This window comes from Hipposideros armiger, unplaced genomic scaffold (assembly GCF_001890085.2).
Source record: "Hipposideros armiger isolate ML-2016 unplaced genomic scaffold, ASM189008v1 scaffold_290, whole genome shotgun sequence".
Classification (NCBI taxonomy): Eukaryota; Metazoa; Chordata; class Mammalia; order Chiroptera; family Hipposideridae; genus Hipposideros; species Hipposideros armiger.
This window is the reverse complement of record NW_017731640.1, coordinates 1,746,375-1,760,733: the sequence shown is the minus strand read 5'-3', so window position 1 is coordinate 1,760,733 and position 14,359 is coordinate 1,746,375. Positions and strand designations below refer to the sequence as shown.

Sequence of the window (14,359 nt, the reverse complement as noted above, 5' to 3'; positions counted from 1 at the left end):
AAAGACTAAATGATGTGGCCAGTGTCATATAGACAAGTAATCAGTATAACTATATTGGAACCCTGGGCCTCTTAGAGAGAGAGAGAGAGAGAGAGCACACACACATGCACACACACACACACACACACACACACACACACACACACACACACTAAACTTACACTGTTACCTCTCAAGATAAAAAATACGAAAATGTTTACTAGAGCTGTTTAGCTAAATCAGTAGGTACATGATAACTAGTTGTTCCACTGTTTCTGGGAAGTGTGATCAATTGGTTAAGGTGGTTTATCTGACTTCGCTGGATTTCTCCTTTATAAAAGTTGTTTTCTAAAAGTAGAGTTTTCTCTTTGCATTTAGCAAGTAATCTTTGGGGGCAGTACTTTGGCAACTTCTACATATCCTATTCCTCAGCAACTTCCTAACTAATGGTGTTAGTATCCATTGATGATTCTTGCTTAAATCAGCTGAGTTCATGCACATATTTTTCTGTAGTAATTTAACATTACAGGATTTTCTTCTTTTCTTTTATATTTATATATTTTTTAATATTGAGTATCTCATTTAAAACTAATATATTTGAGTTATTTGCTTTATTCTACTTCATCAAAGAACTTAAAAATATCTGTGTTGCAGGAAACACCCTTAGTAAATGGTCTTTAATTTATTGCTCTGAGCAAATTTATAACAAAATTTTTATAAACTTGTTAAATGTCTGTTGAAAAAAGGTACTATTATGTGAGTAGGAGCTTATGAAATACAAATTTCAACTATTTAAAATTCCAATGAGAAAAAGCTTATATTTTAATACAATTACTGATGTAGGTAATTAAGCATCAATTAATAAACCATTTTAAAAATATATGCAATGCCACACTGTAATTTATGTACAACTTATGGTTGTACAAGTTTCTTTCAATTGGAAATAAAACCCATACTTTAATAGCAATATATAAAAATCAGTATGTAAACATCTAAATGAAAAGGTTTCCAAAATACTTAGTGTATTAAACAAATTTTTGGAGAAACATCTATTAATGTAACCATAGTACCTATGTATTTTTACAGTTTTTTCATTTTGCATATATGAAAAACAGAGGCATGTAATATGAAATTACTTGAATCTGTAGAGTTTTAAATTCCCATGTGTTGATATTCACTTAAAAAAAGCAGTAGTGCAATTAGGAGTGAAGTTTTAGATTTTCTTTGAACATGTTCATATTCTTTGAACGTGTTCAGTGAGATTATAAAATTAGTACTGCATTCAACAGTTTCTTCAAATATTTTTTTTCATTGTGGTTATATTACCATTTGACATATAGTTAGGTTTATTTATTTCCCTACTTTCAGTTTGGGGGCTTGGCTTTTTTTTTCCCCAGTTTGTTTTAATTTATTTTTTGAATATTTAAAATACTCATAGGGTACAATTACATTAAAATGTATACTGAGAGTTCTTGCCTTCATTTAGATCTGTCTCCTGCCAACTCCATAGGTAACCATTGTCATTGGTTTCAGGGTTATCTTTCCAATGTTTCTTTTTGTGAAAATAGTAAAATACTTCTATATATTTTTAACTCCCTTTTTAGACAAAAACTATCATACTGTTAATCTGCCCTGCACCTTGCTTTTTTAACTTAATATACCCTGGAGATCATTCCACATAACTTCATAGAGATCTTTCTCATTCTTGTTTAATGGCTGCATAGTAGTACTGTGTTTGGATAAATCACAATCTTTTCAACTAGTCCTCTGTTGGTGGAATCTTGGATTTCCCCCCCCAATCATTTGGTATTCCAAATGGTGCAATATAGAACCTTGTGTTGTTTTAATTTTATAAAAGTGCATCTCAGCTTCCTATTAAAGTAGATTCCTGTTGGCACACATGGTAATTTTGCATATATGACTTTATTACATTTTCTAAATTCCCTTCTGTAGAGGTTGTAGCCATTGAGATTAACAAAGTATGAGAGTACCTGTTTCTCCACAGGCTTTTTAAGAATGTGTTGTAGAACTTAAGGACCTAATGGTAGTTTTCATTTAGCCTCTGGTAAATGAAAACAACCATTTTTCCATATGCTTAAGGGTGATTTTTGTTTCCTTTTCTGTAAATTGTCTCTTCATATTTTTTGCTCTTTGGTTTTGGTCTTTTCCTCTTAATTTTTACATGTCCTTTATAGATTTGAGAGATTAACCCTTTGAGACATAAGTTGCAAATATTTCTCCTGGTTTGTCACTTGTCTTTTGACTTAAATTACCATGGTCTTTTGGGCTTTTGCCACACAATTTCTCTTTATGTACTCAAATTTATCAAGTTTTTCTTTTAAAGCTTCTGGATTTGGGGTCATAATTAAAAATGCTTTCCCAACACAAGTGATAAAGGAAATTACACATTTTCTTTTATTACTTGTATGATTTTATTTTATAACTATAGATCTCTGGTTCATTAGTTTATTCTGGTGTATAGTGTAAAGTATAGATTGGATTCGGTCTTTTTCCAGGTGGCCATTCACTTGTCCCAATACCATTCTTTGGAAAGTCTAACTTTTCCCTCATTGATTTGCAGTGCCACCTTTATCATATGTTACATTTGCATGTGTATTTGGGCCTCTTTCTGGTTTATATATTTTTCCCCATTGGTTTTTATGTTATTCATGTTCCAATACCACACTGTATTAATTACATAGACTTCGTAGTATCTTTTAATATGTGGTAGGGCTACTTTCCCTCCCCACTTGTTCTTTTTCTGGGTTTTGTTGGATAGTCTTGTTTACTTTTTATATAAACTTTAGATTCAACTTTTGTAGCTCTGGAAAAAACTATTGGTACTTTTATTGGGGAGAATTGACATCTGTATGATGTCAAGTGATCTTATCCAAGACCATGTGACGTCTTTCTATTTATTCAAGTCTACCTTTTTTTGGTCTTTCAAGAGTGCTTTTTATAAAGCTTTTTATTACAGATAATTAAAACATATACAGAAACAAAAAGAATAGTATAACAAGTCCCCGGGTACTGTTACCCAGCTTTAACAGTGAACCGCATTTTTAATAGCGGGAGGACTTGACTTAACATTGGGGTCTTGTTCTTGACTCTGTGTTTATCTGACTTCAAAGGCAATATTGTTCTGGTTACTATTACAGCAGAGTTTCTAGGTGGACTGCAGTGGTTATCACATTTATATAGTCTCTGATAAATTTTTTAAAAGATGTTATTGTTCATCTTTCAACTATTTCAGATAGCAATTAATGTTTCAGAGAGTAATTTATAACAAAACAAAAAATGTAAATCCTATTTTCTATCTAAGTATAAATATGTAAAAGTTAAACATCATAATTACAAATTTAGAATGAACGTGTCAAAGATTTTAATTCAATTCATTAAGTATTGGGGGAATCAGTAAGATGGTAAAACTGGTTCTAAGTATTTGAGGAACTGAGTTTAAAAAATAAAAAATAAAAATAAAAACAGAATATTAGAAAAAGATTGCTAGGTTAGAAACAAAACTGGTTAATGTCCTATAGGTGACCTTTGGGTTATCTTTTTCTGTTGGACAGAAATCATTTGCATGTCTACTGGATACAAACCTACAGGTTAATATGTAACTTCACAGAGTCTGGGTCCTTAATTAATAGTAAGTAGCTAAGTCAAAATCATTTATTCATCAAGAAAATTAAATAATCCTTGGGTGGACATGTTAAAACAAAGTTGGCAAACTATTGTTTATGGGTCAAAACTGGCTTGGTACTTGTTTCCATCGTTGTGTTTGGAACACAGCCGTACTCACTCACGGTCTGTGGCTGCTTTTGCACTGTCATGGCAGAGTTGAGTAGCTGCCCAGAGATTCCTAGCCCACATAGCCTAAAACATTTACTATTTGGCCCTTTACAGAAAAGGTTACTGACTCCTGTATTAAACATTGCTTCAGGATGATATTGAAAGGACATGTTGCCATTATCTTGGCCTTCCAGGATTGGGGTAATTTTACTTAACCCAAATGTACATGAGAAAATGTATTCTGCCTGGTATTTCTGCACCTACTGAAGTTCTTATTTCTCCCCCTTTCTGTATTTTCGCTTTATGTGCACATGTGTTGCTCTTTGGTGTAGTCACCTTGCTAGTTGTCTCTCTGTCTTTTCCTGCAGTTCTGCTGTTTCCTCCTGCTCTGTACTTTGCTCTTTTTTCCCCCTCCTCCTCCTCAAACTGGATGTAATATGAAATGTTAATATGTTTAATTAATTTACTGGTAGAGTTTTACAGTCCCTGCTCTTAATTTTTAATTTAAGTCAGTTTAAACTGTTACGTGTTTACCTCAAAATAAAATCGAAATACAAGCCAATTTGAGTTATCAAAATTTTTGTGTATTCTATTAATCTCTTTCTGTCGCTCACCTCTTCCCCCCACCCTCAGTTGTAACATTTAGTGAAGGAAAGTTTCCTACACTGTTTTAATTAAGCTAAAAGTGTGAGGGGAAAACATGGAAATAAGAGGACTTTCTTAGTCCTAAACTTTGTTTTAGAATATTGTACAACTTTTTTGGTGTGTAGTTTTATGTACGAAACTGTGAAGGACACCTTAAAGTAACTTGGAAGCTGCCGAACAGTTAACTTTTTAGTTCACACTTAATAAATATTGGTAGTTGGATGTTTGATGATACAGCCTTAGGACAATAAAGAAAGCTGCAGCACTTAAGTCCTTCTCAGCAAATACCCTATTTTCCTAAGGGTTTTAAAATCTAAACATATACTTTTCTATCTAGAAAAGGTTACATTTAGTGTAGATATTTAAAGTAATACCTTTTTATTCTCACATCCTATGTGAAGTCAGAAGTAGCGCTCAATTAAAAAAATAATTTTGCCACTTAATAAATAACATTTTTTCATCTTCAAGATAAAGCAGAAGGAGAGAAAGAACAATACTGACACTCTCTACGAAGTTGTATGCTTGGAAAGTGAATCAGAAAGAGAGAGGAGGAAAACTACAGCCAGTCCCTCAATCCGCCTGCCACAGTCTGGATCTCAGAGTTCGATGATACCTTCGCCTCCAGAAGATGACGAAGAGGAAGGTAAAGTGTAGGGAGCGCTTCATTTCTGTTTGGGGGTGGAGAACCACGCGGACTATTGTAATCTTATCAGGGAATTGATAATGTCACATAGCATTTGAAATTCTTTCAGTAAATACGTCAGAGAGTCTACTGTATGCAGAGGCCTGTGGGAGATTCAGAAATGATTAACGCGGGACCTTCTTTAAGATAATTGTAATCGAGTTGGACAAAATGAGATTTATACTTAGTCCTTTTTTAAAGATTTAGTCTAATGCTAGCTTAGTGTATAGCACATTTTTAGAGCAAATTTTACAGAGCATCCACCTAAATAAATGTTTCTGTCTCATCTGATTTATAGGGACAAGTTCATTTGCCAAGTGGCTTCCACATTTGACCCTGTCACAAAATATATAAAAATATACAAATTTATATTTATACATTATTGGGTTTTTACACTGATACACATTAGGAATCAACCAGCTGGGTTTTTGTCTCTCTTTTTTTCATGGTTACACTATGAACTAATTTGTTGGTCTGTCGATCTCTATTAAAATATGCTACATAGAAGTGGGAAAAGGAGGAAAGGAGCACAGAAAAAATGAAAGTTTGGGAGGCATTTCTAATTTATAGTTTTTTACCAGGGCTTTATTTTTTACGGGGGAAAAAAGCTGATTCTGATAGAAGGTCATATGAAGCATGTGTCTCTGAGAGGTTCACAGAAGAGAATCGTTTTTCTTGGTGGGGAATGTGGTGGGGCATCATGAATTTTTGAGCTGAGACTTTTAAAGTGCAAGGAGAGTTCACCGGGGTATGTGAGCTGGTCTGGGCACTGCTGGCGAAGAAGTTGCTTTAACAATGGCATGGAGGGGCATGAATGATTGACTAGGTTAAAAGTAATACATATCCATGATTAGATGTATGTTTTTCAAGTTTAGAGCAAACTCTGACTTTCCACTTCCCACTGTTCCCTGTAATTTCTATGACTAATCAACTGAGGATCATTTATTAGTAATACTAATGGCCACCAATTATTAGATGCTTAATATGTGGTAGGCAGGCACTTTGTTTATAAAGTAAAATAATGCTATGTTTATATAATCCTAACAAACCCCCCCCCAAAGTAGGATTTATTATTATCCTTATTTTGCACGTAAGGAAATACAATCTCACTAAAGCAAATTTGCACAAGGTCACATGGCTAGAAATCGGCAGGGAGGATTTTAATCCAAGTCTATGAGTTAACAGTCTGAGCTCTGTTCTGTCATCATTGCTGTGCATTTAGTTCACATAAAGCATTTGTGTTTTGAAGTGCAAAGAGAGCATGTATCGTTTTTGAAGAAGTCACAGAGACAGTTTCGATTCTCCCTCCAGAGCCAATTCAAGCCTTGTGTTAAAGCTGGCAAGAATGAATTGTTTCTCTCGTTTGAGATTGTCTGCTGTATAACTGGTGGTCTTGAGAATTGCAGCTTCCCTTCTAGGTCAACACTGCTTAATGTGGCAAAGCAAGTAAGAGTTTACAGAACTCTGCTCCTCTTAAGCTAAGCAATAAAAACAAACACCACCAAAAATTGAGAAAGACACTACTGATTATGAAACCAGAGAATGCTCTAATCTCCATACTCTACATTTTAAAGAATATCAGTTACAAAGAAATTTGGGCCCAGCTAAAGGATGCCATTAGGACTGACATCTAGTTCCTAGCCTATAGTAGGCATAGATTTTTTAAAATATAATTGAGGGGGTTCCAAAGGCCTTTACTTAACGATTCTTAACTAGAGAGAGATGAGGACTAACGGCATTGGGAGAGATTCAGAGAATGCTAGAACACAAGCTTTGGAAAGGAAGCGAGTGTGTCCTTTTTTGCCCCACATGATTTCCCTAGTGTAGAACAATTCCTGGGATGTGGTAGATGCTAACTGGAACCAAAGAAGACTGCAGCCGTGTCATCATTTATTTCTCTCTAACCCAGTATACAAACCAGGGAACAGGTCCTATTGTGATCTGTTCACTCCTTGGAAAGAAATGGCTACGGTCCTTTAGAGAGACTCCTTATCCATAGGACATTTATGCTCTCCGGCAGGAAGCCAGCAGTTAGCAGGGTTGGGGGGATGTTCAGAAACAACATTCTGAAACTCACATTGCCTGCTGACTCCCCACCCGTACCCTTACCTTAGGTACATGGAGTCAAAAACACCAATTTTAAACTACTACTTATCCAGATTGTTGAAAGCATCCAAAACAGTAAAAGAGAGTTTTATGATAGGTCTTTGTAATCTCTTTGAAGGAATTGTCATCTCTTGTAAATTTTAGTGCCTTTTTTATAGCTGCTTTCACCCCAGAGTTGTATTACATTGATATTTTAATGAGTAGAAGAGAATTAGTTGAGGCATTAGAAAGTAGGGCCAATTCTGGCAAAATAGAAAGTAGAAGTTTATCTTAGTGCCCTGAGCCTTTCTTTGTCTTTTGCTTATTCATTCATCTACAGATGTTCTCATTTACATTCAGTCTTGACTTCTTCCCTACCTTACCATCAAAACTAATGATAGTGTCTAAGACATTATAATGTAATAAAGTTTAATAATAAGTATCATAGATTGCAGAGCCTTTAATATCAGTGCTCTCTGATCATTTCTATCTCTAGTAGGGATGCAAATCTATGATTTAATCACCAGGTGTATAAAGCTCCAAACTTTGTTTAGGCAAGTTAAATAAAAAAACCTGGAAACAGCTTTGGTGAGGACACATGGAAACAAGTACTGTTGTACCCAACTAGTGGAAATATAAATTGGTAAAACCATTTTGGAAGGCAGTTTGTCAGTAAGGTTCAAAATCCTTAAAAGTATATGTTTTTTTAACTCAGGAAGTCCACTTCCGGGCATACACCCAATGAAAGCAGTGAGATCTGTTCATCCTGATTCTATTTGTAGCAAAAAGTTGAAAACTCCCCAAGTGTCCAACAAAAAAAAAAGATTAAGTAGTTACTTAGTCCTTATTTTCCCCCCATTTTCATTACACTTCTCAGTGCCTCTCACATGCCTTTATCAGTGTCACTTATTCACTGTCTTCTTATCTTACAGTCTTTAAATTAGCATTTACATTTACTTCTCCTAATTACTTGAATTAAATATGAAATGATTCATTTTGGTTTTTTAAAATATTTTTGTGCTTTTATTGTAAAGTAGTGTATGCCATTGTAGAAAATTTAGAAAGGCATGAAAACATGAAGGAGAGAAAAAATCTATTGTAACCTCACCATTTGGAGGCAGTACTTGTTAATGCCTTAGCATAGTTCATTCCAGACGATTTGCTATTTTTAACATACATTAGATCATAATGAAGATTTAGCACTTGAGATTTTTATTTTATGTGGCATTTTGCCATATCATTATGTAAACAAATGTAAACATTCAGTTACATTATAAACACAATATTCAGCCATTCTCTACTCCTGTTGTTGAACACTTAGGTGGTTTGTAATTTTGTAAACTACTGTAACTAAGACTCTGTATATTTTCATGTATAAAGCCTTTTTGCTTTGGAAAAGGAGAGAGAACATGCCATATTTTGAGTCCTATCATTTTATAATTAAAAGGCTCTTTTCTGCAGTTGACATAATGAGGACCTGTTTGGAAAGCAAAAGAGAATGAAAGAGATTAGAACAGCATTTCACCTAGGACCATTTTTATTTTCTTTGTATTTATACCTGTATACTAAAAGAGAAATTATAAATTACAGCTTTATGCTACCAGTAAAATCTTTCAAATTTGACTATTACCTTTCCATGTCATTCTTCTGGCTAGCATAGCCACCTCTGTTATCTTTTTTTGTGTGTTTTGTTTATTAAAGATAACGATGAACCTCTTTTGAGTGGATCTGGTGATGTATCCAAAGAATGTGCAGAAAAAATTCTTGAAACATGGGGAGAACTGCTGTCAAAATGGTAAGTTAGAGTAGTTCTCCTTTTCATCCGCATTTCTCATTTTATGGGTAGGGTGTCTTCTCTAACTATAATGTTCAATTTTGGAACCAATAATAGAAACCAAAGTAGGAAGTTCATGTTCTAGAATCTGTTTTTAGAGGTGTATGACGATAGTAATGAAGATTTGAAATCAGCTTTTAGAATTTCATAAACCTAATCAATTCTCATTGTTGCAGAAAATATTTATTCAAACATGGAATCCATGGTGAGAATAAATAAGGAAAGAGGTCCTTTATATATAAGAGGTTGGGACCATTGACTGATTAAGATAATACACAGCAGTTAAGATGATACCCAGTAATCAGTGAAGTGTAGAGCTGTTCACACAATGCACAGAGCCACAGAAGAGACCCTTGGGGGGATTTTCATTATCTGTGTTTTGTACCTCACGTAACAGCAGAATGTTATAAACACAGTATATATTAACTGCTCTTCCATTTACTTTTCCTACTAACACTTGTAAAATTCAGGAATTTCTCATCAGCTCAAGAGCTAGCTTGACAACAGTGTTAAGAAGCACTGTCTTATAAACTGTTGAAAAATAATACACTACCATCAGGTATTTGTTCATGAAACCAGAGACACTCTGGTAAGTCAGTTTGGTGAGACATGTATGTCATTTCCTGTTTTCCTCTGTGTGGGATGTCAGTATATGCTGAAAAAAGTTGAGCTTGAAACTGATTGGAACATTTGTCTATTTCAGACTTCCTGGGTATTAGGGTTGTCATATAAGCGTCCCATGGGCCTGTTACTTAGGATTTGATTTTTCTCAGAAGTTTTAACTGTTGAAGCCTTTTGCTCTATTGTTAGTAAAACTGTGTCTCAGCATTTAAAAAAACTTCGTGGGCCGGCCTAGTGGCGCGTTGGTTAAGAGCTGGCTTGGGACGCCAGAGGGCCCCAGTTCGGATCCCACATATGAGGGCCAGTGACACTGCCCTCTACAGCTAAGATGCTGAACAACAGCTCGACTTGGAGCTGGGCTGCCGTGAGTCGCTGGCGATGGCAGTGGGTTGCCATGGGCTACCGTGTATAGCCAGCAGCCAGGGTGAGCGGCCAGCAGCTGCTGTGAGCGGCCGTCCAAAAGCCGGCGACTGATCTGCCTCGCCCGGGAAGAGGCGCAATGATGGTGCCAACTTGGGCCAGTGAAGCAACATCCTCCACAACTAGACTGAAGAACAAAACGACAGCAACTTGTCTGTTCCCCTTCCCCTAATTCCCCAATAAAAACAAAACAAACAAAAAAAAACTTCGTGCCCTTCACGGGTCAGACTACAAACGGGCATCATCTGCTTCTAGCACTCTCATAAGGCCTTACTTAGGCTTTGGGTAGAACGCTACTCACACTGGGAAATGTCAAATGTGTATAGGAGGAAAATGCCAACCAAAGCATGGTTTGTCTTTACATAAGTGGTTGTAATAAATGAACTCTGCCAAAGCCCCCCAGGGGAATAGTTCTCATTTATTTTTTATCTTCCTTTAGCAATCAGGAGACAAACCTGCTGATGCTTTTGTCACAATTATATTTTCAGTTCGTGAATTCACAGTGTGTGGACTGTTGCTGGCAGGAGTTTCATCTGTATAAAACGGTTTCTGCTCTAAAATAGAAATGTAATTTAGGCCTGAATGGTTATATAATAGTGTTTTAAAACCATTTAGATAGAGCATTTTTCTCCAGATTTTATTAGATGAACTCACCAGCATTTTATATGGTTGCTTGGAATTTGTTTTGTTATTAAGCTCTGCTTATTCATTTTGTTATTCACTTAATTAAGCGATGTCCTTCTCCCTCTCAAATGTATTAGCTGAGCTTCTGTCTGCTTCAACTGTCCTCAGGGTGTTTAAAACTATTTTGCTGGTTTTGGTCATGTCTTCAGAAATAATAATACCGTTTCTCCTCAATTCATTTCATTATATATTTTTTATCATTATTATATGTGTTCTATACATAGGAAGCATCACAATATCATGGAAAGTTAGAGCCTGGCTTCAAAGCCTACCTTTCCTACTTTTAAGCTGTATGGTCTTGGGCAAGTCACTTAACGCTTCTGAATCTGCTGCTTCATTTACAAAACACAAGTCTATAAAACTACCATTTAGGATTATTGTAGATTAAAAATAATGGATGTTGTAATAATTGTCGTAAGAACTAGTGAATTTGCTATATGCCAGGCACTGTGCTAAGTATCTCAACTGTAACAACCTTAGGAACTAGTGTCCATTTTTACGGTTGAGAAAACTGGCTCAGAGATTAAGTCAGCAGCAATTCTAGGTAGTAAATGGCAGGCCCAGAATTTTTAACACAATCTAAATTCCAACCCCAAAGCTGATTTCTTTAACTCTACGTTAGATTTTCGTGGCAGTATCAGTAATAATACTTCTGAGCTTTAATTCTCCAAATTCACTTTAATGTGACTTTTAATGGGTAAGAGAATTAATGTTAGTATAAAATAGTATCTGAATTGGATGAAGGTAATAGTGTCAATGACATAAATTATTCTGAAAATAATTCTACCAATATAAAGTAAGCTAGTGTTAGCAAATAAACCTAGAGTTAGATTTATTTTTTCTGTAAAGGGCCAACTGTAAATATTGTAGGCTTTGTGGTCCAGTAGTTTGTGTCACAACCCCTCGCTTCTGCTGTTGTAGTGTAAAAGCAGTCATAGACAATAGACAAATAAAAGTGGCTGCGTTTCATTAAAAGTTGATTTAGAAGCAGGTGGTGGACTGGATTTGTCCCACAGGCCATAGTGTACTTAATCCTTGAATTACGTAGCAGCCACGACAGTGCAACTAAAGACACTCACGAAAGAGGACTTCCAGAATTGCTTCAGAAAGTGGCAAGAATGATGGGATGAGTGTATTCGAAGCAAGGGGGAGTATTTTGAGGGGGGTTAATGGCAATGTGTCTTTTACTGTAATAAATTTTTTTACTTAAACATTCACTGTATTGTTTGATCACACTTTGTGTAGTAGAAACTGTCTTAATCACCATAGTCACTCAAAAATCACTTGAAGCAAGGTATCATAAAAACTGCTGAAAGCATTTATTTTTGTATTTATTTTAAATATTTATTTTAACTTAGAACAAATATTTATTTTAACATAGAGTATGTAAGTACACAGTTTGTCACTTTTGATGCAAGGCCAAGCCCTTATCTTTGGCTGTGTGTGTAGTGGTGGGAATTTTGCTTTGTTTACCTTACATAAGCCACAACCATAAAGCTATGGTTTCCAGTTTTGCTTTTTATTTAAAAAAAAAAAAAAAGTAGAGCAATAAATTAAAGATACTTAGGAATAGTCTGACTGCAGAATTCTTTCCTCACCCAATCTTTTACAGTTATCTTGGCAGTATCTAATTTAACAGCTTTATCTTTTTATTATTAGTAGTAGTATGTAACCTTTATTAAGTCTTTGTAAATCATGTAGTTTAGTTTTCATAGAAATAGCACTCTTGGTGGAATCTTTCTTTTATGCACTTCTGGCTTATGGCTTTATTTTTAGGCATCTCAACTTGAGTGTGAGACCAAAGCAGTTGTCGTCCTTAGTAAGAAGCGGTGTTCCCGAAGCTCTTCGGGGAGAAGTCTGGCAGCTGCTGGCAGGTTGTCACAACAATGACCACCTGGTAGAAAAATACCGAATCCTCATCACAAAGGTAAGCGGATGATAATTCAACTTCAACATTCATACTTTTAGAAATTTGTTAAGAAAAGATCCTTGTGGCTATTTGATTTCTAAGAATTTTTTATAATTCCTTTATCTAATATAAGAAGAGAGCTTTTATAGTTCTAGCCCAAAGTTATTTCTAGTGTTGGCACAAAAAAAGCATAGATTTTCTTCCTTGACTGACTTCACCTCAGAGGCAGAGCATGTCCTCTGCACGTTGTGTATCTAAATTCTTTTTTATCATAGTTACATTTTTAGTCCCATCAGTTGTGCTGTGCAATATGTAAAAACTTCCTTGTTTGTTTTAATCCTTTCACATTTCACAGAAATGTACTCTTTGTAGATGAGGCCTACTTCCAGTTTCTACAATTGAAAGAACGTGGTTCTGTTGTCTTAAACCATATTCCCTTTAAGCTCATTTCTCTAAAGTGAAGAAGTCTCATTTTTTTATAGTATTCCCTTCTCAAGTTCATGCATTCCTCAGGGTTTTACAAGCAAAGTAACAAAAACTATTCCTAGTACAAGCATGAAAGAATTTGAAATTATTTTCTGCAAGGTTAAGCAATGCTTTGTGTCTTTACAACCATGTTACTGGTTTTAACTTTCATTTTTGTTTTCTCAAATTCTTGAAATATTTATATTTAAGAAGCAGTTTCTCCAGTGGCATGCAAGTCCCTAACCTGATTTATGAATGAATTGCTCAGAACCCTCAATAATATATGAGAATTTTTCAGTGTGACAATGGACATCTTTTAGAAATACATTAAAAACCTTATACAAGGTGAATAATATCCCTATAAAACTATTATTTTAAAAATTTTTGTTAGGAAGGAATAGCATTTGAACATGAAATTGGACTTTCCCTGACCAGGTAATGACATTGATTTGCTCAAAATATTGGTGTTCTTTCTCATCATCTTATTTCCAGACAGATGTTTTTTAAGAACAAATATTCTCATTCCCTCCATTATATTGATATAATTGTTTAACCAGCATCTATTGAGTGCCTATTATAACCATAATGCTGGAGCTAGGAGGTCAAACACAAAAGCAGTTAACTGTCATATAAGAGACATATATGTCATGTGATAGTCTGAAAAAGCACAGTCGGAAACATCAAAAGTAGTGATAAATTCATCGTGTGAGAACAGGATAGTCTTTATCAGGAGTATAACATCTAAGATGGATTCCAGAAAAGAGCTCCCAGGCATGGAAGGATGAAGAGCATTGTACTCGTAGTATGAATGGAGGCATGAAAGAGGGAGGGTATGTTACATGTAGTGCTGGCAAAGGCACACCTTGTTGATTTTTTTCTTCTGTTGGCAAATCACATTTTGGATATATAATTCTCAGTTGTAACTCTTCCTTTCTAGTACCTCTTTTGAAGTCCTTTGAAATGTTGGCCAAAAATTATTCCTTAAATATTTTTGATGTGGCTATTCATACAAGTAATTTAAAGACATGAAGTATTCTGTTTTTCTTATTCCATGAAAATGGTGACGTCTGTTTCTCGAATAGGAACTTGGTAATTGTATGATGTGTAAAAGATCAGCTGTTGGGCCGGCCGAGTGGCGCGTTGGTTGGGAGCTGGCTTGGGCGCCAGCTCTGTGCAGCGGGGCCCTGGTTCGGATCCCACATGAGGGCCAGTAACACTGCCTTCTACAGCTGAGATGGAACAG

General features: G+C 35.3%; 1 protein-coding gene across 2 annotated transcripts in view; it reads left to right on the top strand.

The window, feature by feature from the left end:
• RABGAP1 (RAB GTPase activating protein 1) overlaps positions 1-14,359 on the top strand; it is a 139,996-nt gene that overhangs the window by 53,978 nt on the left and 71,659 nt on the right. For both annotated transcript variants that reach the window (XM_019658789.1, XM_019658788.1), the window contains 3 exons: positions 4,885-5,059; positions 8,885-8,978; positions 12,519-12,669. In XM_019658789.1, coding sequence (XP_019514334.1) covers positions 4,885-5,059; positions 8,885-8,978; positions 12,519-12,669 — 420 coding nt within the window. The remainder of the gene's footprint in view (positions 1-4,884; positions 5,060-8,884; positions 8,979-12,518; positions 12,670-14,359) is intronic.